The sequence below is a fragment of the Neoarius graeffei genome, chromosome 1, assembly GCF_027579695.1.
Source record: "Neoarius graeffei isolate fNeoGra1 chromosome 1, fNeoGra1.pri, whole genome shotgun sequence".
Lineage (NCBI taxonomy): Eukaryota > Metazoa > Chordata > Actinopteri > Siluriformes > Ariidae > Neoarius > Neoarius graeffei.
The window spans coordinates 84062759-84090602 of NC_083569.1; the positions used below are offsets into that span (position 1 = coordinate 84062759).

Here is a 27844-nt window from a genome sequence, read left to right on the forward strand (position 1 = left end):
CGCCGTCATCATCGTCCTGTGTCAATACTGCACCTAGCCCAATATCACTAGCATCCGTGGCAACCTTAAAGGACTTCGACAGGTCTGGATGAGCAAGCACCGGGGGAGATTGTAGTGCCTCTTTCAGTCTTTCCCAGCTCCTCTCACAGTCCTTCGTCCACTTCCATTCAACATCCTTCTTTTTGAGATTGTGAAGAGGGGCGGCCAGATCTGCAAAGTTTTTAATGAATTTATGATACCAGCCGGCAAGACCCAGAAACCTCTGGAGCTCTTTGATGTTTTGAGGCCTAGGATAGTCACTGATGGCCTTGAGCTTCTCAGTCAGCTGCAATACCCTGGCTGGACACTTGATGGCCTAAGAACGTCAAGGAGGTCTTGAAGAAATGACATTTCTTCAGGTTGAGGGTCAGTGAGGCTAGATGGAGCTTCTCAAACACCTTCCTCAGATCAGCCAGGTGGGCAGCTTCAGACTTTGAAAAGACAATAATGTCGTCTATGTAAACAAAACAGCATACCCCCTTCAATTCGGCCAGGACTGTCTCCATAAGCCTCTGAAATGTGGCTCCCGAGTTCTTGAGACCGAAAGGCATTGAAAGGAAATGGAAGAGACCATAAGGCATGATGAATGCTGTTTTTTCAACACTGGCCTTGTCCATTGGGACTTGCCAGTATCCTAAGCGTAGATCTAGAGAGCTAAATACAGATGCACCAGAAAAGGACTCAAGGATGTCATGGATCTTCGGCATTGGATAGGCATCAAACAGAGTCTTTTTATTCAGGCGCCTGTAATCGACACAAAATCGCCATTTCCCTTCAGGCTTGGGCACTAGAACAACTGGAGAGGCCCATAGGGAGGAGGAAGGCTCAATAATCCCATCAGCTTCCATCTCCTTCAGTTGCTGCTGGATAATCTCCCTCTTTAGTGGAGACACTCAATAAGATGGACAGCGCAAAGGGACGTCATCGGTCAGCCGGATGGTGTGTTCTACAGCGGTCGTCCTCCCAAGTCTTCCAGAGCAGACGGACGGCCACTTATTCATCAGCTGTAGCAGCTCAGGCCTAGGCTGCTGGGGTAAATCGGACAAGATGCTAAGATGAACAGATGTGTTAGGTGCTGGCTTTCTATGAGGCAGAGCATAATAGAGGTGAACTCTTGCTGGTTCCACTGTACACCATTCATTTCCCCACTCGTTCTGGTCAGGGTGCAGATAGTATGTTATTTTCCCTCCATTTTTTACTTCATAGGTTCCCCGCCTAAAATCCAGGTGCATGCCACTCTTTTGTAAGAAGTCTAGGCCTAAGATAAGAGGGAAAGCCAGATCTTCATCAGATAAGACATACATGGAGTGTGTCCAGTACGTGTTATGGAGGTCAAGGGTACAGTTAACGGTCCCTAAGGCCTTTTTGGCTGTCCCATTGGCCAGGGCAAACTCCTGATCACCACAAGGTGACAGGTTTTCCTGTGGCTTCTTAACCTGCTGCCACAGTTTGTCGCGCATCAGAGAGAAAGTACTCCCTGTGTCCAACAGGGCGGCTCCTTGGAAACCTCTGATAGAGAGATTGACGGCCAGGAGAGACGGTAGATGTTTGGGAGGAGCGTGGGAGTGTGTTTCAGATTTCACAACAATTACTTCAGCTTTTTTTGTCTTTGGTTGTTGTTTAGCTGCTTTCTCATTATTAACTCGTGCCCAATAATTTTTCATTGATGCTAGATCATTCTCGATCATGCTGCCTACTTTCACTAATTCAGCCACTGTGTTCACTGTTCCACGTAGGCCTGAAGCGATTTTTGGATTGGCATTACTGAGAATGCGGCGGACCAATGTAGCCTCATCAATGTCGGGCTTCCATTTCAGACAGAGAGCTCTATAATCGTAAGCAAAGTCCCTAATGGGCTCATTTAGACTCTGGATATGAGTACGCAACCGTTCTTCAATTTCCTGAACAAAATCAGTGGACAAGAATGCTGATAGGAATGCAGTTTTAAATTCCTCCCATGTATGGATGTTCTTCCGCTCTGCTATCCACCAGCTTTTGGCTGGACCTTTCAGCACAGAAGACAGTGTGACTAATATTTCATTGTCTGGTGTGGGTCTTAAATCCAGAAATTCCTTACATAGCTCTATGTAAGTCATGGGGTCTTTTATTTCACTGTCACCACCAAATTCAGGAAAATTCAGTTTAATGGGCAGCTTAGATGTTCTTACACCAGTAAAGCTAGGGGGGCTCTGAGTGTCATATTGAAACCTCACAGGTGATTGTCCTTCTGTCTGATTCACAGGAGACAGTTTGGGCGTGCTGGTGAGTTTTAAGTGCCTCAGCTGAGCTTCCCACTGATGGTCACGTCTTTGTAAGCAGCGCACAACTGCATCCTCCAGTTTCGCGACAATATTAACAGCAAAAGTTTTCACGGTCTCAATTTTATTGTCAACCATTTGTCTCATTAAACCTTCTCTGTTAATGATACTGGTGTTTGATTCAGACACTTGCGTTTCTAGATCAGTCAAACGAATTTTCATTTCAAGTGCTCTTCTGAGTTCGTGTATTTCCACTTGGTGGACAGACGCATGAGACACGGTAACATTCGTTTCATCTTCACCGTCATCGTTAATCTCTTCCTCCTCATTATAATCATCACCCTCCCCACCTTCAACATTACAGCTTGTAGTTCTGCTCTTGTCCTCACCAAGATACAGGCTACCAAGGGATTCAGTGAGATGATCTACCCGTTCTCTAAAGGTAATGTGAGGGTGCGCTAGATGTGCCATTTCAGCATCAATGGATATTGACGGCCTGTCTAACCCTCTCTGTTCAGATGACTCACGTAAAGACTCTAAAGCCACCTCAGCAAGCTGCTCTGCCATATATGATGAAGGACAGAAAAGGAAGACTATTAGTAGGCGAAAGGTGAAAAATTAAAGTTAGAAAGAAAGCGCGTTCAAGTTCTCACTGGGGCCTCCACTGTAACGAACTCAATACGAGCCGTTAACAAATCTCATCTCATTATCTCTAGCCGCTTTATCCTTCTACAGGGTCGCAGGCAAGCTGGAGCCTATCCCAGCTGACTACGGGCGAAAGGCGGGGTACACCCTGGACAAGTCGCCAGGTCATCACAGGGCTGACACATAGACACAGACAACCATTCACACCTACGGTCAATTTAGAGTCACCAGATAACCTAATCTGCATGTCTTTGGACTGTGGGGGAAACCGGGGCACCCGGAGGAAACCCACGCGGACACGGGGAGAACATGCAAACTCCACACAGAAAGGCCCTCGCCGGCCCCGGGGCTCAAACCCAGGACCTTCTTGCTGTGAGGCGACAGCGCTAACCACTACACCACCGTGCCGCCCCCGTTAACAAATCTTATAACTTAATGCATGAAACGCGCTTACAACATATTTCCAATGTGAATATTTCCAATGTGAATATTTTATTGTATGATGGTGTTATACTGCTTACGCAGTGGTTGGACTAAAGACTCTGCCCTTCAGGGCAGAGTCTTTAGTCCAACCACTGCGTAAGCAGTATAACAAAAACCGCGCACCGTCCGTGCGCTTTCCAAAAACAAAACAATCCTCGCCAGCAAAAAAAAATAGGAAACAAAAAAGGAGCGATCTCACCTCTTCAGATGTGGGTTTAAGTCCGTCTGTACCTTCCTCAAAAAGGGCGAAGAAGAAAAAAAATAATCCTTAAGCGTGTAGCAGTCAATCTATTTCGAAGCATTGAAGAATACTGAAGGATGTCAGAATGTACGTGCGCCGGCTTCCATCTACCTTCATTCATTCCTCCTTCCGCTCCCCATTCAAAAAACGAGCACGTGATTTAAAGGGTCTAAGGCCATAGGACAGGGAGCGAGGAGGTGTGTGCGTGTGTCAGTGACAGGGTGAGTGACAGAGAAGAACCCTATAGACTTCCTAGGCTCACGCTCGCCCTGAATTTCTCTTAAAGTGAGGCTTTCTATGTCTTACTTTACATAGACGTTTTAATACGAAATATAAAGTGTCTTAGACATAGATACTATTTTACGCTACTGATAAATAAAACTTTACGTGGCTGATGCTACAAATTTAGAGTCACCAGTTAACCTAACCTGCATGTCTTTGGACTGTGGGGGAAACCGGAGCACCCCCACACGGACAGAACATGCAAACTCCGTACAGAAAGGCCCTCGCCGGCCACGGGGCTCGAACCTGGACCTTCTTGCCGTGAGGCGACAGCGCTAACCACTACACCACCATGCCACCCTGCCTGGGGTTTGTTTTCTCATAAATCATTTGAATCCTACAGTCTGTTTTTTTACACATTATGATTGTGGAAGTTTGTCGTTACGAATCAAATCTGAATAAAGCTGGTTTACAATTCACACTGAGATTTACTGCAGAATTGAATCTGATCAATAAGATGGATGAAGTTCAGCTGCTGATGTCTGTGTAGATAAAACCTAACACCACTGTGTTTCTTCTTCACACTTCATCACACACAGTCTTTTTTTATTTAGAGGGAACATCTCAGGGTTATTCTGTTAGAAAATAAAATAAAAATGAAAGGTGTGTGTGTATTTCTGCCTCTCATGAAGTTGAATTACAGTCTGAGCCACACTCAGTTGGGGGGGTGGGGCTTTGTGTCTCTGAGCTGCGCATGTGCAAATTGGTGAGTCTTGGTGAACTCCCATGTGTTCTATTTTCCCAGAGCAGCTCATTTCCCTGCTTCCACTGTTTTTAGTCTGTAAGTCATTTTAACAATTACTGCTGAATGTCTAACAAACTTCTTATGCAGCTCGCACCAGCAAGGGAGAAGTCTTTATAATAACTACATTAACAGGATTTAAACACGCACACACACTGAATGAATGAATGAAAAGTACAAACAGGAATCAGATGTTCCTGATGTTAAACCTGAATATTTATGGTGTTGAATTTTGCAGCCTGAATCTGACTGGTTGAATCTGACACTGAAATTAGCGACCTGAATCCAGATTTCTGAAGATCTGAAAACTCAATTATTCTGTCTGAATTCGTGAACGCTGAAAAAATATTTGAATACAGATGCTTGATTTTTAAAAATCTGAATTTTAAAACATGAATCTCTGACCACTGAAAAAAGACAACGTGAATTTCAAGGATGTTAATTAAAAAAAAATACAGATTTTGCTTTCAGCTGTATTTATTTCAATATTATGAATGTAATGGTCTTTAAATTTCAAAATTAAAAATTCAATGGCTTTTAAAATTCCTTGTTTTTTGTCTATTTTTTACTCCCATGAAACTGCTCCTATAATCAGAGGAAAGTGCTATCTACCCTCTTCCACATACAGGAGCTTACAGACATGTGATTGGCTCGTGTCACTGTGATTGACGGGGGAGAGAGTTTGCCCTCCCACCCAGAGAGCACAGCTAATTTAGCTTTCTTGGCTCCTGGTCATGGATGGCGGTGCTGTTGCTGGTATTCAAACTTGTGACAAAAGGGGAAACATTTTTCTGTTGTGTCACTCATCAATTAATAAACTGCAAATGTACTGTATGTGTAATTACCACAAACAAACATTTTGACACCATTCCCTAAACTGGGGAAGGGACAGATTCTTTAAAGCTCAGTTATAATGGAAGGGCAGTTACTGAATTCCAGCAATAACATTTATCAGAAGGCTTTCTTTATGAATTCTTATCAAAGGTATTTGTAAACTAATCTCTAAAACATTAAATCCTCTATAAGTATCAACAATCTCTTTGGTTTTATCAGAGTCTCTTCTCCTTTAAGTGCAATCTGTCAATCCTTCATCATTAGTACAGTGAGTGGTCACGTGATCATAAACTGGCAGCTGGTGTCTCGGTGACTTTTTTGCGTCCTTTCCCTGCTATTGGATGATCTCTCTCCTCCCACAGAGTGACTCCGTCACAGGCGCAGATCTGCTTGGGGTTCTGAAAGAGTCCTGCAGAACGTGCAATGATTCCACACGCCAGCCTGGGATACGGAGGGGTTGTAATTAAACAGCAGGTTGTACATGGTGACAAAAAAGATGCAAACGTACGTGTGAGTACATGTGTGAAAATATTTTAGAAATAGAAATATTTTATCTGAATAAGCTTGAAATTACAAAAATTCTTGTCATCTTCTAAGAGGAAATGGGAGATCATTTGGATTATATTCAAGATATTTTATCTTGCCAAGATGCCATTTTTTGGCCGTGTAGAACTGCCAAAAAATTATTCAAGAAATTATTCAGAGCTGACCTGTAAAAGTGTGTCTCATACTGATTAACGTGAAATTATTCATCACCTCTTGCCCGAGTTTCCTGTTTGTCTGGACAGAGGGTGATTTCCTCTTCCCAGATCATCTTCTCCTGAATCCACCACCAGTGATCGACCAATCACATCCCACACCTGTCCACAGAGACACACGGTGAGGGACAGGGCTATGAGACAGAGACAAAACTGCTGGAAAATATCTTCAGTCAGGATTTAATTCCACACACTTCACTCTTTCAGCTAATGTCTTTTGTTTCTTTTAACCAAAGTGACTTACATTTGACCCTATGAGCAGGTGAGGGTTAAGAGTCTTGCTCAAGGACCCCACAGAGGCAGGTTGGTAATAATATGGTAACATTCATCTGGAATCATTTTTATGTTGTTTCTTCTGAGCGCTTTTTCCAGCTCCTTGTTTTATGAACCCTTTGGCATTGTTTTTACTGTTGAAGGTGTTATACAAGTACATGTTGAACTGATTATCTTTATTCCCCGTGCAGACCTGTACTGTGTCTGTGGAAGAGCACAGGGTTACCTTCAGCTGTGAGTCCTCCAGTCTGAACGTGGCTCTGCCGTCTGCTCCCACCTGCACGTTTCCCAAATCACCAACATGCTGCACCACACACACATACCTCCATTCATTACTGCATCTGTTCCTCTCTCACGTTATGCCTCACTTATAACCCGATTCCTACCTGATGGAAACCTTAACAAAGACTAATAGTGCTCCTGAACATGTGACTTTAAATCATTACAATCATCTACTGAGAAGAAAAAATGTCATATTTTATGCCATGGAATCTTTTTAAAACAATTTGAAATAAAATGAATCAAATAATTTTGTTCAGCATTAACTAAATGAACTGATTAATGAGTCTGAATATCCTGTAGGTGTCACATTATGCTCTAATATGATATCGCTATTTCACTGAGCAAAACATACCCTCTCTGTGTCCTGTGGGCCTCCGTGCTGCTTCCCAAAAGGGTTGTAGTGCTCACCGCAACTGTGTGTGTGTGTGTGTGTGTGTGAGAGAGAGAGAGAGCGAAGAGACAGGATGAGAGGTGAATTTGATTATCCTGATATGGAGATACAATACAAAATGTGAAGCTATTAAGGCCAATTTATGCTGACAACCCAGTCCTCACAGATGGCGTTGCAGATGGCGTCTGCGAAGCCCCCCCCCCTTCGCAGACGCTCTGCGCGCACTTCCCAAAAATTGTGACCACCGCAGACAGCCTCACAGACAGCATCGCAGACAAGAGGGCTCTGATTGGTCCACTCTACATCCGCTGTACACGCACTTCCGCTTCCCTACTTTCCCGGTTTGGTTTGTTTTCACGACCGCCATTTTTAAAAACACGAGCGAAGATGGAGCAGCACGAAGAGCGGTTGATCGAGGAAGTATGTACATCTATACGACTCCAGTTCTAGTCATTATCAGTAACCGGAGGAGAAACACTCCACTAATCACACCCACCAACTACTCCTAGCGATTTTGCGACTTCGCGCCCCCTTGCGTTGTGGTGGTGAATAACATCGCGCACGCCTATTACTCCCCGCTCAACAATAAATTACAACTGTCTGCGAAAAGCTATCTGCGAAAGCCTTGTCGCAACAGCATGCAGAGGCCCTTACAGACATTTGAGAAATCGTTCTAATAGACAAAGTCTGATAGATATAAATATAAATAAAATAAATTATACACACATAATGCATGATGACAGCAAGTAATGCTAAAGGTCTTCAAGCTCCAATCTACAGTTACTTTATGTGTGTTTCAGTATGGAATAAACACTTCATATCTGTCAGTTCGTTTAACTTACTACTAACCAGAGTCAGATATAACACGCCGCTTCTCACATTCACATTTTTATCTGGAAGGTGAAAGGTCAGAGGTCACCGTACCTCATGCAGTCACGTGTGAGGTCTCCAAGTTCATGCACATGAAGGCCGTGAGCTCCGGGCTCTAAACCGTCAATCGTACCGTCAATCAAACAACGATCCTCGGATAGCTGCAGGAACCGGACCACGCCCTGCACTGGCCCCACCCCACTCAGCATAGCCACGGCCGCGCCCAGATCTGAAACACACACACACAGATTAGGATTGAACCAACATTAGTGAAAGTTAAGATCTTGATTTCGTCAGGATTTCTGAAGAACTTCACTATATTCATTTGTTCTGCACGACTCTTCACAAATCTAAATGAACTCCTGCTACTCTGAGGCTTCAGCTCCATTATGAGCTGGTGTTTGTGGTTCATAAGAGATGAGAGCTCAACCTGGTTCTGATCCCCCAATCCCCTTCAGTACAGCTCTCCTGCCCGTGCTCTCAATCAGACCCTGAACCTCTCGAGTGGAAAGCGACGTCTCAACCAAAACCTCCTCCCGAGCCAAGTCCACCTGCACCGACTGCACACCTGCAAAAATAGATAAAACCCTTTTTACAACCCCAATTCCAACAAAGTTGGGATGCTGTGTAAACTGTAAATGAAAACAGAATGCGATAATTTGCAAGTCATGGAAACCCTATATTTCATAGAAAATAGTACAAAGACAACATAAATGTTGAAATTGAGAAATTTTTTTGTTTTTTGAAAAATATATGCTCATTTTTAATTTGATGTCAGCAACATATTTCAGAAAAGTTGGGACAAGGGCATGTTTCCCATCTGTAAACGTTCAGAAACTGAAGAGACCAATTGCTGTAGTTTTGAAAGAGAAATGTTGTCCCATTCTTGCCTGATATACAATTTCAGTTGCTCAAGAGTTCAGGGTCTCCTTTGTCATATTTTGTGTTTCATAATGTGCCAAATGTTTTAAATGGGAGACAGGTCTGGACTGCAGGCAGGCCAGTTTAGCACCTGGACTCTTTTACTATGGAGCCATGCAGTTTTAATATGTGCAGAAAGCAGTTTGGCATTGTTTTGCTGAAAGAAGGAAGGCCTTCCCAAAAAAAGCAACTCTGAAATTTGGTCTGGATGGCAGCATATTGCTCTGAAATGTGTATATATCATTCAGCGTTAATGATGCCTTCCTAGATGTACAAGTTACCCATGTCATGTGCACTAATGCACCCTCATACAGTCACAGATGCTGGCTTTTGAACTGTGCACTGATGATAAGCCAGCTGGTCCCTCTCCTCATTAGCTTGGAGGACGTGGTGTCCATGATTTCTAAAAAGAATTTCTACTTTTGATTCGTCAGACCTCAGGATAATTTTCCACTTCGCCTCAGTCCATCGTAAAAGAGCTCAGGCCCAGAGAAGGGGATGGTGTTTCTGGATATTGTTTATATCTGGTTTTAACTTGCATTTGTGGATGCAGTAATTAACTGTTTTCACAGACAGTGGTTTTCTGAAGTGTTCCTGAGCCCATACAGTGATTTCCATTACAGACACATGTCTGCTTTTAATGCAGTGTCGCCTGAGGGTCTGAAGATCACAGGCATCCAATTTCCAGGGATGTGAGTGACAAATTTAAAAAAAAGAGGAAAATTTTTAGGCTCAACAGACGATCCCGAAGGGGTCGTCACGACAACGAAGTTGTCGTGGGGAGGGTATGGGAGGGTGCGCCCTCCCATTGGTGGGGGTCTGGGGGGTCTCCCCCACGAAAATTTTTGTAAAAAGGACTTAAAATGGTGACATTTTAAGCACATAAAATGTAAAATTTCTAACATAATACACCTGCAGAAAGTCAAGTTTCAAGCTGGTGTTAGGTTTGGATGTATGCTCCACCAAAAAAATTTGGAATATTTTCAGACAATTTCATTAAAGTTCCTGCATTTGTGCAGTTAAATCCATCATATTTAAGTCTTTACAATTTTCTAACAGTAACTGGGTAGGACGGGCTTATTTTATTTTTATTTTATTTTGTTTTATTTTTCTGCTATGTGGGGGATAAAACACGAAAAATTGGAATGGTTGGAGCAGACTCTGGTTTCAGAGGCATGACGCTAAATTACCAGTGTAAAAAAAAAAATGTTTATGGTGGGTCAATTTTTTTTGGTTCGGGCTGTAATGATTATGAGGAACAAGAATATAATTTTATGTGGCCTTACATAACTAGCAATAAAATTTAAACCCTGCCACCAGTTCATAGTACATGTACTTACTCTCTTCAATCAGACCTAACACCTGAAAAATTAATGGCTAAATAAAATTCCACACTTTCTGTGAAGTTTATACTTGCAATATAATTTCAGATTAAACCTAATCATTGTTCAAATGTATCTGTAAATATTAAATGTGCTAGTGATAAATTAGATTGGAATTATCACATTATTTTCAGAGAACTAAAAATTTCATTCAAAAAGTAACAGTGAAGGTAATGTTTTTAATACGTAGGATAAAACATTATTATTATTATTATTATTATTATTATTATTGATGCCTACCTGGCAATGCATAGTTAGTCTTCTGAATCTCAACTTGACTCCTGTGTTTTTCACTTTTCACGTGTCCACTGAGAGTCACAAATCCACGCCGTCCGTAGTTCAGTTCACAGCAACACAATTTGCAACGTGCGATTCCTTTCTTGTTGAGTTTTTCAAAAACCAAACTAAAAACACTTCCATCGGGAGCTTTGCGCTCTAACCAGTCCCAACGCCACTTATTTTCAATGCCAGAATCTATTTTCGTGACATCGGACTTCACAGACAACGCCGCCATTTTCATTCTTACTCGTAGCAGTGCATGTACAATAGCGACTCCTCTCCACACAGCGATAATGATCAGATCGCTGTAAGGAGCTTTCGTCACTTCCGCTTAGTAAAATCCGGAAAAGTTTCGCGCCAGACTTTACCGAATATTATTATTATTATTTTTTTTAATTTTAGAAAACGCGGAAAACGATTTTTTTACGCGGAAAGGCAATTTGAAAAACGCGGATTTCCGCGGAAACGCGGAGATTTCACATCCGTGAATTTCAGTTTTCAGCCTTGTCTCTTGCATACAGAGATTTCTCTAGATTCTCTGAATCTTTTAATGATATTATGTACCATAAATGATGTGATTACCAAATTCTTTGCAATTTTACATTGAGGAATGTTCTTCTTAAATTGTTGCATGCAGTCTTTCACAGAGCGGTGAACCCCTCCCCATCTTTATTTCTGAGAGACTCCGCCTCTCTGGGATGCTCTTTTTATTCCCAATCATGTTACTGACCTGTCACCAATTAACCAAATTAGGTTTTTTTTTTAGCATTGCACAACCTTTTCAGTCTTTTGTTGCCCCGTTCCAACTTTTCTGAAACGTGTTGCTGACATCAAATTCAAAAAACAGGGTATCTGCACATTTTTCAAGTATAAATTTAAAGACTTTTAAGACCTTTTCAAGACCTCTAAATGGAAAAATTAAGACTGTACCATGGCAAAGAAAATGATAAATACGACAAATTAAAACTGTTTTCTGCAATAGTTTTTTTACTAACTTTAAGAAGAATGCACACAATTGGTGAACAACAGGGTGCATCAATGGCAACTGTTAGACATGCAAACAGCTGAAGCAAAGTCGTGTGTTTTGGGCCTGCAGAACTACTGTAGCAGCAAGGAGAAGACTGGTGTTTACTGGAGAAAACACCATGAATCATTTCAAAAACGAAAACAATAAACGGCAAGTAGAACCAGCTGAACAACCTTAGCCGGCATTATTTCAATCCCCAAAGATCATCTTTGATGTGTGATTTTGTGTCCGACAGCAAAATCAGTCTGAGTGTCGTACAGTATACAGCTAGCTGAGGAAGTTCTCGAGTATCTTCTACATTATAGTAGGTAACAGCATAAACCTGTTTATGCAGTCATACAATCATCAGAGCATTACATTAAACACAGAAAAACAACTGTCACCTTTCATAACCATTATTATCAATATTAATCAATGTGTTGTAATAACTGTAAACTAATTATCAGTGCAATTGTTATATCAATGTTCATTATTCAAAAATAATCATTAATTATTATCTATAATCCATGAATAATTGTTTGTATTACTACTACTACTACTACTACTACTACTAATAATAATAATAATAATAATAATAAAAACTACTTTTTAATAATAATTTTTAAAAAATTAACCCAATTTTATAACATTTTAATAATCACTACTTATTAGCTATATTAATAATTAATAGAGTAGCAATTATTATAATTCAGTATTATTAATTACTACTTAATTAATAAGCAGTGATTATCAAAATGTAATTTAATAATAAGTAGTAATTATTATTATCAACTACTAAATTATACTAATAAATAATAAGTAGTGATTATTAAAATGCTATAAAATTGAGTTATAAGATTAGTTAAAATTATTATTAAAAAAGTAGTAATTATTATTAGTAGTAGTAGTGATACAAACAATTATTCATGGACTATAGATAATAATTTGTTTTTAATAGTGAACATTGATATAACAATTGAACTGATAATAATAACATTAACAACAAGTATTACTAGTAGTATTACTGTTTATTATTATTAGTAGTAGTACAGTTATTTTATATCAGTGTTCACTATTTAAAAAAAGTTATCTATAATCCATGAGTATTTGTTTGTATTCTACCAATTACTACTTTTTAATAATTATTTGTAATAATGTTTAATAACTTAATTTTAGAACATTTAATAATCCCTAGTACTTATTAATCACTAATTCATAAGTAGTAATGATTAATAATCAATAATAATTACTATTACTACTAATTATTATTAGTGGTTGTTAATATTATTATTATTATATTAAAAACACTGGTGTAGACGAAAAGTAATAAAACTAAAAAACTTTTTGTACAAATTATTTTGTACTATATTTAGAATTATTGTATTTTCTGGAGTTCTTTTTGAGTTTTGAAATAAAGGTTGTTTATATATTTGTATTAAACTTAGTACAATAAACAATGTTAATTATGTAAAAAAATGATGCTAATCATTATTATTATTATTAGTAGTAGTAGTAGTAGTAGTAGTAGTATGTCCTATACGTCCCATTTTCCACCTGACTCTTGTGCGCATGCGTGAGCCCCCCTGCGTTTCACTCCGGAGTGCTTGACCTCTAACGCGCGCGCGCCTCGTGTCCCTGAAAAGCCAGTTTCCCAGTCCGCTGTGTCCCCAGCGCTGTGTTATCGTCTTTAAACACATTTGTGGGATCCAGCGCTTTTTATCGCAAACGATTCTTCTCCTTATTTTGGGGGTATTTGTCATCCCCCAACCACTTGTCGTTAAACAGACATCTTCCCATAATTATCAACGCTTTCTAGCGCCCGCGTAAGCTACCCGCGCATCTCTCAATCTTCACAACCACCACACCACACCACACTTCCTCCAGCAGCCTCCTAATGTTAGCTCTTGATCTACGGAATGCACAGAACGCACAGAACCAATGCTGCCCCCAAAAGGTGTGCTGGTCACTTTTAAAATTACGGTTAAAAAAATAGCCCAAACCAGATGGAGACATTTCACTCGTTCGGTCCAATATTAAATTTAATACCTCCCTTTCGAAAATTCCAGTCATTCCAAACAATTTAAGATGTTTTTAGGCCTTGAAAACCGAAAGTTGTATTTAAGACTTTTTAAGGACCCGCGGGAACCCTGAAATAATTATATACTTTCCAGAAAGCAATAAAAATTCTCATGTTCAACATCTGATATGTTGTCTTTGTACTATTTTCAATGACATATAGGGTTTCCATGATTTGCAAATCTTTACATTGTGTTTTTGTGTTTTACAGTGTCAAAACTTTTTTGGAATTGAGGTTGTACATTCACATTTATTCAGTTGGTAAACACTTTCTCTGAATCCAAAGCAACTTTAAAGTTCGGTCCAATATTAAATTTAATACCTCCCTTTCGAAAATTCCAGTCATTCCAAACAATTTAAGATGTTTTTAGGCCTTGAAAACCGAAAGTTGTATTTAAGACTTTTTAAGGACCCGCGGGAACCCTGAAATAATTATATACTTTCCAGAAAGCAATAAAAATTCTCATTTTCAACATCTGATATGTTGTCTTTGTACTATTTTCAATGACATATAGGGTTTCCATGATTTGCAAATCTTTACATTGTGTTTTTGTGTTTTACAGTGTCAAAACATTTTTGGAATTGAGGTTGTACATTCACATTTATTCAGTTGGTAAACACTTTCTCTGAATCCAAAGCAACTTTAAAGTAATGAAGAATGCAGCAGCACATGAAAAAGAAGCTTCACCACAAAGAGGTCACAGCACATTACTTCAGTCTTACTCAAGCTACACCAGCTGCTTATTAGGTTCTGCTTTCATTATAAAATCCTGTTTAAGACCGGAACAGTTAAAGTTAAAATGTATATTGCTTAACTCCTGAAACAGAGCAGCTTTCTCACATACTTGGTTTGGCTCAGGTCCCTAAGATCTAGAATAGTACTCCAGAGAAAATGAAAAATACTCTGTAGCTCTAAAGGTGTTTGAAATAAATCCAGACTAAAATCTACTTGTTTGCTTCCTTGGCCTCTCATCTGGTACTGCCCTCATTCTGAACTACAGAATGAAGGCAACACAATTAGACTCTCATTTAGTGAATATTTACTACTTTGTTAACTCACCAGGCTGTTTTTCAAGTGCATCTTTAACAGCCCGTATGCAGCTCTCACAGCTCATCTGCACAGCAAACTCCAACTGAAAACAGGAAGACAATCATGAATCAGAAACTTTATTTAATTTATGAATCAGCTCGCAAGCTACAAAGTACCTTGCATAAGTATTCACCTCCTTTAGATTCACCCACATTTTCTAAGTGCTACATCCTGAACTGAAACAAACATAATTGGGATTATGATGATGTTCATCCTTTGGGTTTCGAAGATGACCATGACTTTAATTTGGTCGGTGGTGGTTGTGGGTCCAAAGGTGACTGATGAGGCCAGTCTGGGCTTTGAAAGTACGCCCATATGTTGGGCACGCATGGGTAGATGCTGTAGTGGGGGTGGCGATAATTCGAACCTTCTGCGTAGCTCGTTTCTTCTGGGCCTCAGCGATGCATTTAATCTATTGTGGGAGTATAAGCACTAATCACAGTGTTTCCCACAGACCAGGTAGCAATTTGTGGTGCTCCACTGTGCCGATGAGGGAATCGTGCGCGGTGGTGTCATGGCGGTCGGTGGAGTCAGTCATTGGGGTGTATGCAAAGTGTTTACAGCGGGCGGTGTTCAAACACACAGTATTTTTCTTTAGAGTCACCTGCTGGGACTATTTTAAAGCTACAAGAAGCATTTGAGATTATTCAGTTCAATCTAAATTCTTTTAAGTTCTTTAAGAGAAGACAGCTAAAACAATTTTTACCAGAACCCTGCCTGGTTTCATTCCTTGACCCAACTTTACATTACAGGGAAGGCCATTAGTTTGCTGGGCTTGATGTTGGTGGGAAACCTGTCTTTTAAATTTATGAAAATTACTCACCAAAATTGAAGTTAAAGTTTAGTTTTTACCTTAGTTTTTTGCCTTTTTGGTGGCAATCTTTCAATCATTCTTTAGTTGACATTCAAGGAATAAATTGCAAAAAACAAGCTGGAGGTTTTTATTTTAAATATTGAACTCAACACTTACCTCAACCAATACTAAAATGAAATAAATAGTATAATCTCATCTCATCTCATTATCTGTAGCCGCTTTATCCTTCTACAGGGTCGCAGGCAAGCTGGAGCCTATCCCAGCTGACTACGGGCGAAAGGCGGGGTACACCCTGGACAAGTAGCCAGGTCATCACAGGGCTGACACACAGACACAGACAACCATTCACACTCACATTCACACCTACGGTCAATTTAGAGTCACCAGTTAACCTAACCTGCATGTCTTTGGACTGTGGGGGAAACCGGAGCACCCGGAGGAAACCCACGCGGACACGGGGAGAACATGCAAACTCCGCACAGAAAGGCCCTCGCCGGCCCCGGGGCTCGAACCCAGGACCTTCTTGCTGTGAGGCGACAGCGCTAACCACTACACCACCGTGCCGCCCTAAATAGTATAATGTAACACCAAAATAATAATAAAATAAAATATCATAATTAGATGTAAGAAACCACTTAAGGTAACACCAAGGCAACTAACAATAATGAAAAAGCATTACCCTAATTGGTGCAAAGCCTGCATGCCCTATCAGAACATTTAATTCTGCATGGCTTCCTGAAAAAAAACTCAAGTGCCCTATCGTAAGGGAAGTCATTGGGTTCGGGACCATTTATGGAGATTCATAAGCAGGCTGCCAGGTGTTCCCCTTGGAGCCTATTCCTGAGGTCTGTTTTAATCTATGGATAAAAAAGTACATTTTGTTCATCATCAAAGCACTAAAAATTTCCATTACATCAAAAAAATATACAAAGGAATACTGAATTTCTATGTGCTTACCTTATTCATAGCTGAGAAATCCAGTGCAGTGATGGTTTATCTACTTCGCCAATAAAGCTAATAAAGATGTCTCTTAAAATATTCAGATTTTATGCTTCAGATAGCATCAACTAGGCATCCCCACGAGTATAACAACATTTTATTTAGGCTAGTGGGAAATCCTTATTTATTGTGAATGTCAAGCCATTATTAATAACTTGCATGAATGCTGAAGCGGGATAAACGGGATAATGCAATAAGGCCGGTTCCTCGCGTCAAGCTACTATTGTATGCATCAAAATTGGTTTATAGCCTGACTCAGGGATGTCCGTTTCATATAAGCCAAGAAGGCGATGATAAAAAAAAAATTGCGATGAAAGTTGCAGTGTTTTTTAGGTTTTTGTTGCGATTACATTGCAGGAGGAAGTGAAAGTTGCGGTGTTTTTTAGGTTTTTGTTGCGATTACATTGCAGGAGGAAGTGAAAGTTGCAAGAAATTGTTGCAATTTTCTCTTTTTGTGATTAAAATTGAGTGATATGTTAAATATTAGGTTATTAATGAAAAACTATTGATTAAAAAAACAAAGACACTGAGAAATGGTCCTATAAACAACTTTACCAATATAAAAGATTACAAGGACTACAAAAATGCAGAAAACTAGGCTTTACTTATCCAAATGCACCTGTTGGTTCAAAAGTTAAAGTGCAGAGAATCTCACAGCACAACATGAAGTTACCTTCAAATATAATATAAATGCCTCAGCTTTCATGTAAGAAAAAAAACTATTAATACTAGTACTGTGTGCAGGCAGTCTCTCCTGAAGACTAAATTAAACAATAATTATAAACTAATAAAATAAATGGCTCAGGCTTCATAGAAGAAAAAAAAAATTTGAACAGAATCTCACAGTATGATGCTGAAGCTGCCTAAACAATGGAAAATAAAATACCATTTTGACAAAAATGTTGCCATCCATTAATTTCTTGTATTAAGTAAAAAATAATGTAAAGTGCACACAGTCCTTCACTGTAAACATCACACACTTTCAGTAACAAAATTTAAGCCTATATAAACACTGACTCGCACGTGCTGCTTCTCTTGAACGTATACACAGTGTTGCCAGATACTGCTGACGTTTTCCAGCCCAAAATATGTTCAAAACCTGCCAAAATGCACTTAAAACCACCCAAAATGTAAAATGTACTTGATGCCTATCTTGTAAAGTAAAAATATGCAGTTAAAGACCAGTATACTATTTGTAAATCGAACAACAATGCAAACAACTTCTAAATGGCAACACGAGACCGTCAGTGCTGGAGGTGAAAAATCTGCTGTCTGGTACTAGGCTACGTATGGTTGAATCAGATTATAACTTTGCAATCATCTGCTGTGTTCTGAATCCTACATGCACCAGTAGGTGACACACACGCATAATATTATGTAGGCTATGTTAGGCTACGATGCATATCTAACATCTGCATTGCTGAGGTTATTTATTTTTTATTTGTCTTTTATTTATTTATTTATTTATCTTTTTATTTATCCTGTTTGTTTTATTAATTTTATAGGCCTAGTTATTCTGCTTAATTTATTTTTGTCTACATCCATGTATTTTCTTCATCGGTCATCCTGATTTTTGTGGATTTGTTAGATTGTACCTGTTTGATATACTTCAATTAAAAAAAAAAAAAAGTTAGGCTCCGATGCATGGCTGAATGTAACATGAGAAGAGAAAATGGAGAATGGATTGCATCATTCTTATTTACTAGTTTATGAGTTCAGTTTCTGCACTACATTACACACATTCATATTAGTCTTACAGTTACATCAACTTTTTTTTGTTTAAATAATACTGAATGAGATTAATGTTTATTGTTAATGATTAATTTAGACCAATGCTCGATTTTGGTTGTTTAAAATACCTAAGGGGTACTGGGTAAACTAGGTCTATGACTTGCCTCAGCTGACCAAAGACAATGTTACAGGGAGTGTAACGAGTGGCACTCTGTGTCGTGTGATGCCCACGATCTCTGATTGGGTCACAGAAGTGTTTAATATGGATTGGATTGGATGTAGACTAGTGGACGTAGATAGTACATAGAATGTGCTGCATCAAAGTCCTTCTAAGGCTATATAAGTGTCTCTGGCTGCATTCTCACATAGAACGTTGGTGCGAAATATTTATAAACATCTGATAAAAACCCACCGAACTAACGTCAACCAGCCCAAGCCATTTTTTTTGCCCGCAAAGTAAAATGGGCGGTTTCCCGCCCAAATCTGGCAACACTGCGTATACACGGAAGTAAGGCGGAAGGTAGTTTGTCGACATCACCTCAAGACGACGCCAACAATTGGTCAAATTTGCGGGAAAGTTGCGGTGATTGGATATAATTGCAACACTGCCCTGAATTCGCGGGGATTGGTTGAATTTGCGTTGATGTTGCAAATCGCAACATCGCGAAATCCTGGAGGGTCTGGATTAGTATGGTGTGGTAAATTGGTAATGGCTGTCCCAACCACATAGGCTAACATTTACATGTACATATTGAGTGTGTGTAAACATTAGACAAGGTTCTCCAGAAAATCTGAAGTAGCCCGCTAAAAAAATAGTAGGCGGCTAATGTGCTCATGCTAAGGGGGTCTGGGGGCATATCCCCCCAAGAACATTTTGAAATTTACATGCCTTCTAGTGCCTCAGCTAATAAATTACGAACCATTTCCCTGTAAAATACTTGCAAAATATGTATGAATTTTCCCTCCAGATGAATATGTGCTTGGCTTTCTCAGTTACCCTCTGTAGCATAACTACATATACTACAGCGTGGTCACATAATTCAGCTCAGCCAATCAGAGTGTAATGATCGATCAACAAATATGGCGTCACTTTCAGTCATGACCTGAATCAAAGAAATAATTGGATTTGAAGCAAATTATGGGCAACAGAGATGATATAAATCGCTTGAACATTGAAATAAGTTTTTGTTTTAATCTGGGCTTGAGTAGCCGGCGCAGACCATCTGTGTCGGTGGAGAAAACCGGTGGTCACCAGCACTTCTGGACATCTCTGATTAGATATTTCACACACACCTCAGATGAGGTTGCATGAAAGGTTCTGCGGCTTCCTCAAATGTGAAGACTTCAATGGCTATATTGGTGTAGCTTAGGCGAACAAGGCGGTCCAATGTACAGATGCTAAGTCGGTTGCGGAGGCGAACCTTTATTCTGTTGCTGCAGCTGAACCTGGCTGTAGTATGAAACAAGGACTATGGTTCGTTGCCGTGCAACCCACTGGACAATGGGAGCACGCTATCGGTTCTAAGTAGCAAATCACGTCCTGCTTCAGAAATAAGGGAGAACAAACATTGTACCAGAGAAACACGCTCATGGGATGCAGATTTATTGTGTTGTTTGGGGTCCCCACTCGTCCACAGGTGATTATTTTGATCTGCCAGTGCAACTAACATTGCTCATTTTTGTTTCATCATTTTCTCTAATTGGAATTTTGAAGCCCGTCACTGCAGAAAATCACCTGTTGACTTCTAGTATTGTCCGTCAAAAAGATGAGTCAATGGGTCTTGAGCTAACATGGAGGGGGAGTGAAGGGTTTCTCGTGTTTGTTCAAGGCACCACCCCAGGCTAGTGGAGGGAAGGAGACGCCTTACTACTCCAGTGCATGGCGGTCAAGGACGGCACATGCCCACTCAAATTGGGATTATATACAGGGATGAGAATGGAAAATATTTAAAAAGTCTGAAAAAACCAGGGCGGGGCCCATGGCCCAGGGGGGCGGGGCCCATGGCCCAGGGGGGCGGCACCCAGGGGTTCCAGGCGCTAATGATTTTTGGCTTTTTTTTTTTTTTTTACCCCAAAACCATTAATTTTATCAGCAAAAAGTTGCAATGTATTTGGAAATAAATTCCCCTTCTTGGTGGACTACCAGGTGAAAATAATTAATATGGGGTACAAGAGACTTGTTTTTAATCAATTCACATTTAATGATTTCAAAAAATCAATACACCTTTTAATATAAACGAGCTCTACAGTATTATATTTCTGCATTTTTGCTATTCATGTCTTTGAATACTCTAATCCTTTAAAATGAAGTGCAAACCAGAAAAAAGTTCTGTCATATAATTCTCTTAAGCTTTCTTCTGATGTTATCATGGTAGCAGGAGCTCTTGCATATTAAGCAGGCAACATTCAACATCACTCATCACTTCCCTTTCAACTGTTGTGTGTACTAACTAGGTTTTATCTGGACAGGATGTTGTGTAACGTAATACAGATACCATATGGTCAATTTGAAGATCGAGATGGTGATTTTGAGTTAAAGAACAGGCATGTACAATGGGCATTACAAATTGGAAAAAATTTTTTAAATCAAAAACTATAAGTTCATCTCGGACTAAAAAAATGTGGGCAGACGCTCCTGCGCGGCACATGCCAGCAATTCCCCCCCATGAAATGAGCAATAAGTAGGAGAGTTATACACGGTATCATACCTAAAATTTTATCAGAAATATAGATATGATACTATGATTCTCCCAAACATGCTACATTAGACAAGCTAACCTCATTTATAAAAAGATACACACTTATATATGACATGTATTTGATATATATGATGTATATTCATACATTGTTACTTTACAGAAATCTTCAATAAGTTTGGTCTTTTCATGACAGCCTGTTGTTGACCTAAATATAATGCACATGAAATGACACTCCTCACCTCAACATGTCCTTTACAATCATTTAAGCCACCATGGGCAATGCTGAAACCACTGCTGCAAACAGTACATCGCGCGAAACTGTCATTATTTTCTACCCTTATTAGACAGGGAGATTCTTTTGTGTAATCTGAGCTGAAGTGGGTTTTGTACTTTGGTTTTTTGGGGCGCGCGCTCTCTCTCTGCTATGCCGGTTGGTCCTCGAGAAAAGGGATAAAAGCCCGCCCACACTGAAAGCTGATTGGCTTATTTTGCTGAGTAATCCAATCAGGATGCTCTTTGTCTGGCATGCGCTACATGAACAGGCACACAGGCAGTGTTGCCACATTGGGTGGTTTTAAGTGCATTTTGGCGGGTTTTGAACATATTTTGGGATGGAAAACGTCAGCAATATCTGGCAACACTGCACACAGTCTCCCTCGCACGCGCACATTCTAAGATGCGTGATGCAGACCTTAATGTTGCGCGCGCGCGCTCTTGCTCGCTTCTATCAATATGCAGGAGACTCCCGGAACTTCCGGGAGACTTGGGATGTCTGCGTTATAAGGTGACCACAGATCGTTAATCATACCCCCCCCCCGAAAATTTCTCAATGGATTTACATCGATCTCAAAAACGATCATTTTGGTCTGAAAAAGTCAGAAATCCGCCGATCGGCGGAAAATTCTCATCCCTGTATATGGATCCTTTTCAGTCACGTGACCTTCGTAAACGTGACCGCCATTTTGGACATGTAGTGGACTTCGGCTCAAATCGGTTTGAATGCGAGGAAGGCGACAAACATAAAAGAAAAAGGAGCGAGATGCAGAAAACTCGTGGCTCGGGTGGCTAAGGCGCCATGCCATGGATGCGGGGACCCGGGTTCGATTCCGACCCGAGGTCATTTCCCGATCCCTACCCGTCTCTCTCTCTCGCTCATTTCTTGTCCTGTCTCTGCACTGTCCTATCCAATAGAGGTGAAAAAAGCTAATCCACTCTTGATTTTACCTTTATGTCTCACAGTGTGAGGAGGACATTAGTCAGAGAAACAACCAAGAGGCCACAGAACATGAAGTGTAAAGTTTCCTGGAGTAACAAATGACCCCTACTGGACATGTAGTGCACTACACAGGGTGCAGAAAACACTGCTTAGTTCCCTATGAAGTGAACATATGGAGGGAAGACGGTGCTATTGAGGTTTCAGCCATAGAAAAGACAGCTCGTTATAGCTAAAATAACATTCATGATCCAAAATACAAACACTAAAGGTCTAACACTGAAGTGCAAAATGAAGTATGATGATATTTATAGCAAAAGGCATTAAAGTGTACAGAGAACAAATAATCTGTAAAGCAGGAGATGAGCAAAGTGACTCTTATATAAGTTGAGTAAAGAGGAGAGTGAGTTATTCCTGCACTGTAAATCTACACACTGCACATTAACAAGCTCATTACTGCACAGCACTTTATCATTCAGATACAGCAAGAGGAAAGAACTCACTCTGGCAACTCGATTTGTTTCCATCTCTGTGTGTGTGTAAGTGAAGCAACAAACAACTGTAAAAGCATGAAGACTTCCGTCTTTCAAAATAAGAGTCCAATTGCCCCATGAAGGAAAAAAAACACCTCAGTAAAGACAAACAAGTTACATTCACACTCACACCTACGGTCAGTTTGCATACTGCTGAATCCTGTTCAGTTCTGTGGAAACTAATTACAACAAAACATCACTTTCATTAGATTTCAGGTGGTTTTATTGCAGGATTTGACTCAAATAAAGACAACAATAAAACAAATTTCATGATCACTATAATACAAAAGTTTCTCACCTGCTTCCTTTAACTTGTCTTCGAGTGTTTTCGTGAGTTTCTCATTCAGAGTCTGCTTAAGCTGAGACAGCGCTCTCCTCACAGTGTCCCCACTCAGATCAGTGTTAATCCTGATCTCAGTCCAGTTCGTGGTGTGTGGAGGGCTGCACACAGAGTAAATCTACAGTAGATACAGTACATGTTTCAGTTATAAATTATTATTAATATCAATCAATGATTTCCTTGGAGACTCTAAAATTGACCGTAGGTGTGAATGTGAGTGTGAATGGATGTCTGTTTCTATGTGTCGGCCCTGTGATGACCTGGCGACTTGTCCAGGGTGTACCCCGCCTTTCGCCCGTGGTCAGCTGGGATGGGCTCCAGCTTGCCTGCGACCCTGTAGAAGGATAGAGCGGCTAGAGATAATGAGATGAGATTTCCTTGGAATTAGTCTTGGAATTTGAAGACAAAATCTTACAGTCTGATCTACTACTGGATACATTAACTTGTATTTTCTATAATGTTTAAAGTTGATGTGAATCTGTGTTTCTCACCTTCCTCTCTCCGCTCTCCTCCTCTATAGGAAGTGTTGTGATTCTTGTGGTCTTCTTCAGTGCAGAACTGACACACACACGTCTGATCATCTCGACAGAACAGCTCCAGAGGTCTCTCATGTTTCTGGCATATGTAGTCCTCCAGGTTCTCCACAGGGTTTATTAATTTGTGTTCCTTAAGTCTTGGAACATGATTATGAGGTTCTAAATGAGATTTACGCAAAGTCAGAACACAATCCAGACAGGATTTCAGGGCCTTCAGCTTCTCTCCAGTGCAGACATCACAAAGAACCCCACGTTTCTTCTTGAAGAGATCTGCAACCTCTCTCAGTGTTGTATTAATCTTCAGTTCAGGTTTCTTGGTGAATTTCTCTTTACATAATGGACAGTAACAGTGTAGACTCTTCTCCCAGCACTGTGTAAGGCAGCTCTTACAGAAGTTGTGCCCACATGAAGTGGTGAGTGGATCAGTGAACACATCCAGACAGATCGAACACCGCAGCCACTCTTCAGACAGGAGACTGCTGGAGCACCGGTAGGTGCAAGACCCTATTGGATTTCGAAGGATTATTATTATTATTATTATTATTCTGCCATGTTTGGCCTTATTTGAGGCATTTCCCATGCACGAAAACTCATGAAATTTGGTATACACATCAGTCATCGTCACCACTACTCAGCTACAGACTTTTGGCCCCGGGCATGGCCCAGGGACTTCGTAGCACCCCTTTTCCATTTCCCATTGAAATGAATGGGTAGAACTATGGAATGATGATGTCATAAGGCCATTTGAGTGAAATTACACATGGTCATTATTTACAGACTCCTCCTAAATGGTTCATCAGATTCAAACTTGGCAGGCATGATGCCAAGATATTGCTGAAGTTAAATTGCTAAGGGATTTTTGATATGTTGTAATATGTTGAAATACTATAACATATAATATGCCAAGATATTGCTGAATGTTGAACTTGATATCTTGTAATATGATTCTAATTCTGATACTCCTTAGCCGTTATGGGCCTGTCTGGTATAGCGCCACCAACTGGCCAAGGAAAGAATAGGGTTTTGAATATGTGTGTTTTGACACATGATGAATTTTAACATGCTCCTCCTAGACGGTTCATGAGATTCATGTGAAATTTGTTATACGTGATGCCAAGATGTCACTGATATTAAATTGCAAAGGGATTTTTGATATCTTGTAATATGTTGAAATGGCCTTATGATTTTAATATCTTGCCACATAAACAGGAAACGTGTCAGAAAGCCACAGTGCATTGACTGTATGGTCGGACACTTCTTACTTCAATAGATATTATGATTATTATGATAACCTGACGCCCGATGGGCCTGCTTATTATAGCGCCACCACCTGGCCAAGCAGGAAATGTGCCAGAAATTGGCAATGCCTTAACTGATTGATCAGACACTTTGCAAAATATTGTGTATTGTGATTGTGATGATATTCACCCGTGTAATTCAGATGCCTAGCACAGATGCCTAGCACAGCGCCACCATCTGGCCAAGCAGGAAATGGGGAAAAAATGTTCAATTCATTGATGGATTGATCTGAAACTTTACAAAATATTGGATATCGTGAGTCTGATATATACAATTCTGTGCACACTCATACACACACAGTCATATGCATATTTATGCATACACACATACACTCTCTCACAAGTATGCACTCACATGCACATGCAACATCTATGAGCACACTCTCTTTCGCACACACTTTCTCTCTCTCTCCCTCTGACAAACAGACACACACACACATACACAATAATAGCAGAGCTCCAGCGGAGCACCATACCTAAGAAAAAATGGTAAACCCATTGAGTCGATTTTTAGTGGTTTGTCTGTGTATGTGTACCACCAGTCATACACACTGCCTAGTGGCCAGTGTTAGTAATTGCCAGTCATACACACCGCCTAGTGGCCAGTGTTAGTAATTACCAGTCATACACACCGCCTGGTTAGTAATTACCAGTCTCACACACACCGCCGGGTGGCACAGTGGTGTAGTGGGTAGCGCTGTCGCCTCACAGCAAGAAGGTCCGGGTTCGAGCCCCGTGGCCGGTGAGGGCCTTTCTGTGCGGAGTTTGCATGTTCTCCCCATGTCCGCGTGGGTTTCCTCCGGGTGCTCCGGTTTCCCCCACAGTCCAAAGACATGCAGGTTAGGTTAACTGGTGACTCTAAATTGACCGTAGGTGTGAGTGTGAATGGTTGTCTGTGTCTATTGCCGCTTTTCCACTACAAACGCGGCTGAGTCGGGCTGAGCCGTGCCGTGCTGAGTCGGGCTGAGTGGGGCTGTTGGAGTTGCATTTTGACTACAACCGCGCTGAACCGTGCTGGCTGGAAGTGGGTGGACACATTGGGTGGAGTTAGCGAAAGTGGGTGGACGTCAGGTGATGTCGTTAAGCAGCGCAAACAGTGACATCAGTGAGCTTTTAAGCGGTAGTCTCACAACCCGAATAGTAAACAATAAACATGGAGGACATGGAGTCGTTAGTGTTGCTGGTCTTGGTGCTGTGGCTTGTTGTCACCGACAGCGCCAACAGATACTGGCAAGAGCGTATAGATGAGGCGAGGCGCATAAGGCTTCAGAAATTCTCGTAATTCGTAATTATTCTCCTTCCGGGTTTACGGTGTTTACAGATCCCAGCGTGCTCGCAGGGCGTGTGTGGGCATGTGAGGACACTCCTCCTCACCAATCAGTGCACAGGGGAGTGTCTGCTCACGCCCCCAGCCTCACTCGGCATGGCTTGGCTCGCTTCAGCCCCACTCCAAAATGGTGCGAGTTTTAGGGGCTAAGCAGGGCTGAAACGAGCTGAGTCGTGCTGGTTTTTGGTAGTCGAAACGCGAGCCGTGTCGGGCTGAAGTGAGCTGAAGCGAGCTGAAGTGAGCTGAAAAAGGGTAGTGGAAAAGGGCCATATGTGTCAGCCCTGCGATGACCTGGCAACTTGTCCAGGGTGTACCCCGCGTTTCGCCCGTAGTCAGCTGGGATAGGCTCTAGCTTGCCTGCGACCATGTAGAACAGGATAAAGTGGCTACAGATAATGAGATGAGATGAGACACACACCGCCTATTGGCCAGTGTTAGTAATTACCAGTCATACACACCGCCTAGTGGCCAGTGTTAGTAATTACCAGTCATACACACCACCTAGTGGCCAGTGTTAGTAATTACCAGTCATACACACCGCCTAGTGGTCAGTGTTAGTAATTACCAGTCTCACATACACCGCCTTGTTGTCAGTGTGAGTAATTACCAGTCATAGTGGCCAGTGTTAGTAATTACCAGTCATACACACCGCCTAGTGGCCAGTGTTAGTAATTACCAGTCATACATACTGCCTAGTGGTCAGTGTTAGTAATTACCAGTCTCACATACACCGCCTAGTGGTCAGTGTTAGTAATTACCAGTTATACACACCGCCTAGTGGCCAGTGCTAGTAATTACCAGTCATACACACCACCTAGTGGCCAGTGTTAGTAATTACCAGTCATACACACCGCCTAGTGGCCAGTGTTAGTAATTACCAGTCATACACACCGCCTAGTGGCCTGTGTTGGTAATTACCAGTCTCACACACTCCAGTGAGTGCATACCTGCCATCATTGTGCATTTTGTCACAGACATATGAAAACTCTCCATGTATACACACACACACACACACACACACACACACTGCAGACACAGGAAAGCTAAGATGACTTAAGATTACAGCATGAGATAGAGATAAGGAGGAGACACGTGTATAGTTTTGTACATGTATAAATGTACATTTTCACACCACAGAAACACACACACACACAGTCTTTGTCTGTCTGTCTCTCATCCGTCAAGCAGTCATGGCATTTGCAACATTCCACATCACCTTTGAACATTTGATGAATATATGACATATGACTGTTTTGTTGGGTGGCAGAATGTCCCGGGTTGCAGAACCACACGTGCGAGGGCCTGTCAAGGCCGCTTGCGGCTTTCATTATTATCATTATTATTCTGCCGTGTTTGGCCTTATTTGAGGCATTTCCCATGCACGAAAACTCATGAAATTTGGTATACACATCAGTCATTGTCCTCGCTACTCAGCCACAGACTTTTGGCCCCGGGCATGGCCCAGGGACTTCGTAGCGCTCCTTTTCCATTTCCCATTAAAA

At 41.0% G+C, this 27844-nt stretch overlaps 2 protein-coding genes and 1 long non-coding RNA gene across 3 annotated transcripts in view; 1 reads left to right on the forward strand and 2 right to left on the reverse strand.

Annotated features, from left to right (window-relative positions):
* Window positions 1–5149: 5149 nt before the first annotated feature.
* On the reverse strand, window positions 5150–22883 carry LOC132899406 (copper chaperone for superoxide dismutase-like). Its single transcript, XM_060941283.1, has 8 exons — window positions 22812–22883; window positions 14823–14895; window positions 8529–8666; window positions 8153–8327; window positions 7190–7250; window positions 6782–6859; window positions 6281–6384; window positions 5150–5965 (listed from the first exon to the last, which is right to left on the reverse strand). Exons 1-8 carry the CDS (start codon window positions 22833–22835, stop codon window positions 5809–5811), a joined length of 810 nt encoding a protein of 269 aa, XP_060797266.1. The 5' UTR covers window positions 22836–22883; the 3' UTR covers window positions 5150–5808.
* Window positions 5811–7808, forward strand: LOC132899473 (uncharacterized). Its single transcript, XR_009656690.1, has 3 exons — window positions 5811–6403; window positions 6519–6585; window positions 6747–7808. It is a non-coding gene; the product is annotated as an uncharacterized LOC132899473 (long non-coding RNA).
* A 96-nt stretch (window positions 22884–22979) lies between the features above and the next one.
* The window catches only part of LOC132885324 (ciliated left-right organizer metallopeptidase), a 55509-nt gene continuing 50644 nt past the window's right edge, over window positions 22980–27844 (reverse strand). Inside the window, exons 14-16 of the mRNA XM_060919868.1 lie at window positions 23753–24193; window positions 23140–23282; window positions 22980–23020 (exon numbers count right to left, since the gene is read on the reverse strand). Coding sequence (XP_060775851.1) covers window positions 22980–23020; window positions 23140–23282; window positions 23753–24193 — 625 coding nt within the window. The remainder of the gene's footprint in view (window positions 23021–23139; window positions 23283–23752; window positions 24194–27844) is intronic.

Bases quoted from the DNA above. Each gene is read 5' to 3' on its own strand.
- LOC132899406 (XM_060941283.1), bottom strand. From the start codon at position 22,835: ATGGAAACAAATCGAGTTGCCAGA. The intron at 14,896-22,811 runs GTGAGTTCTTTC...TCCTGTTTTCAG, and splicing joins AAACAAATCGAGTTGCCAGA to TTGGAGTTTGCTGTGCAGAT. The intron at 6,860-7,189 runs GTATGTTTTGCT...TGTGTGGTGCAG, and splicing joins GCCCACAGGACACAGAGAGG to CATGTTGGTGATTTGGGAAA.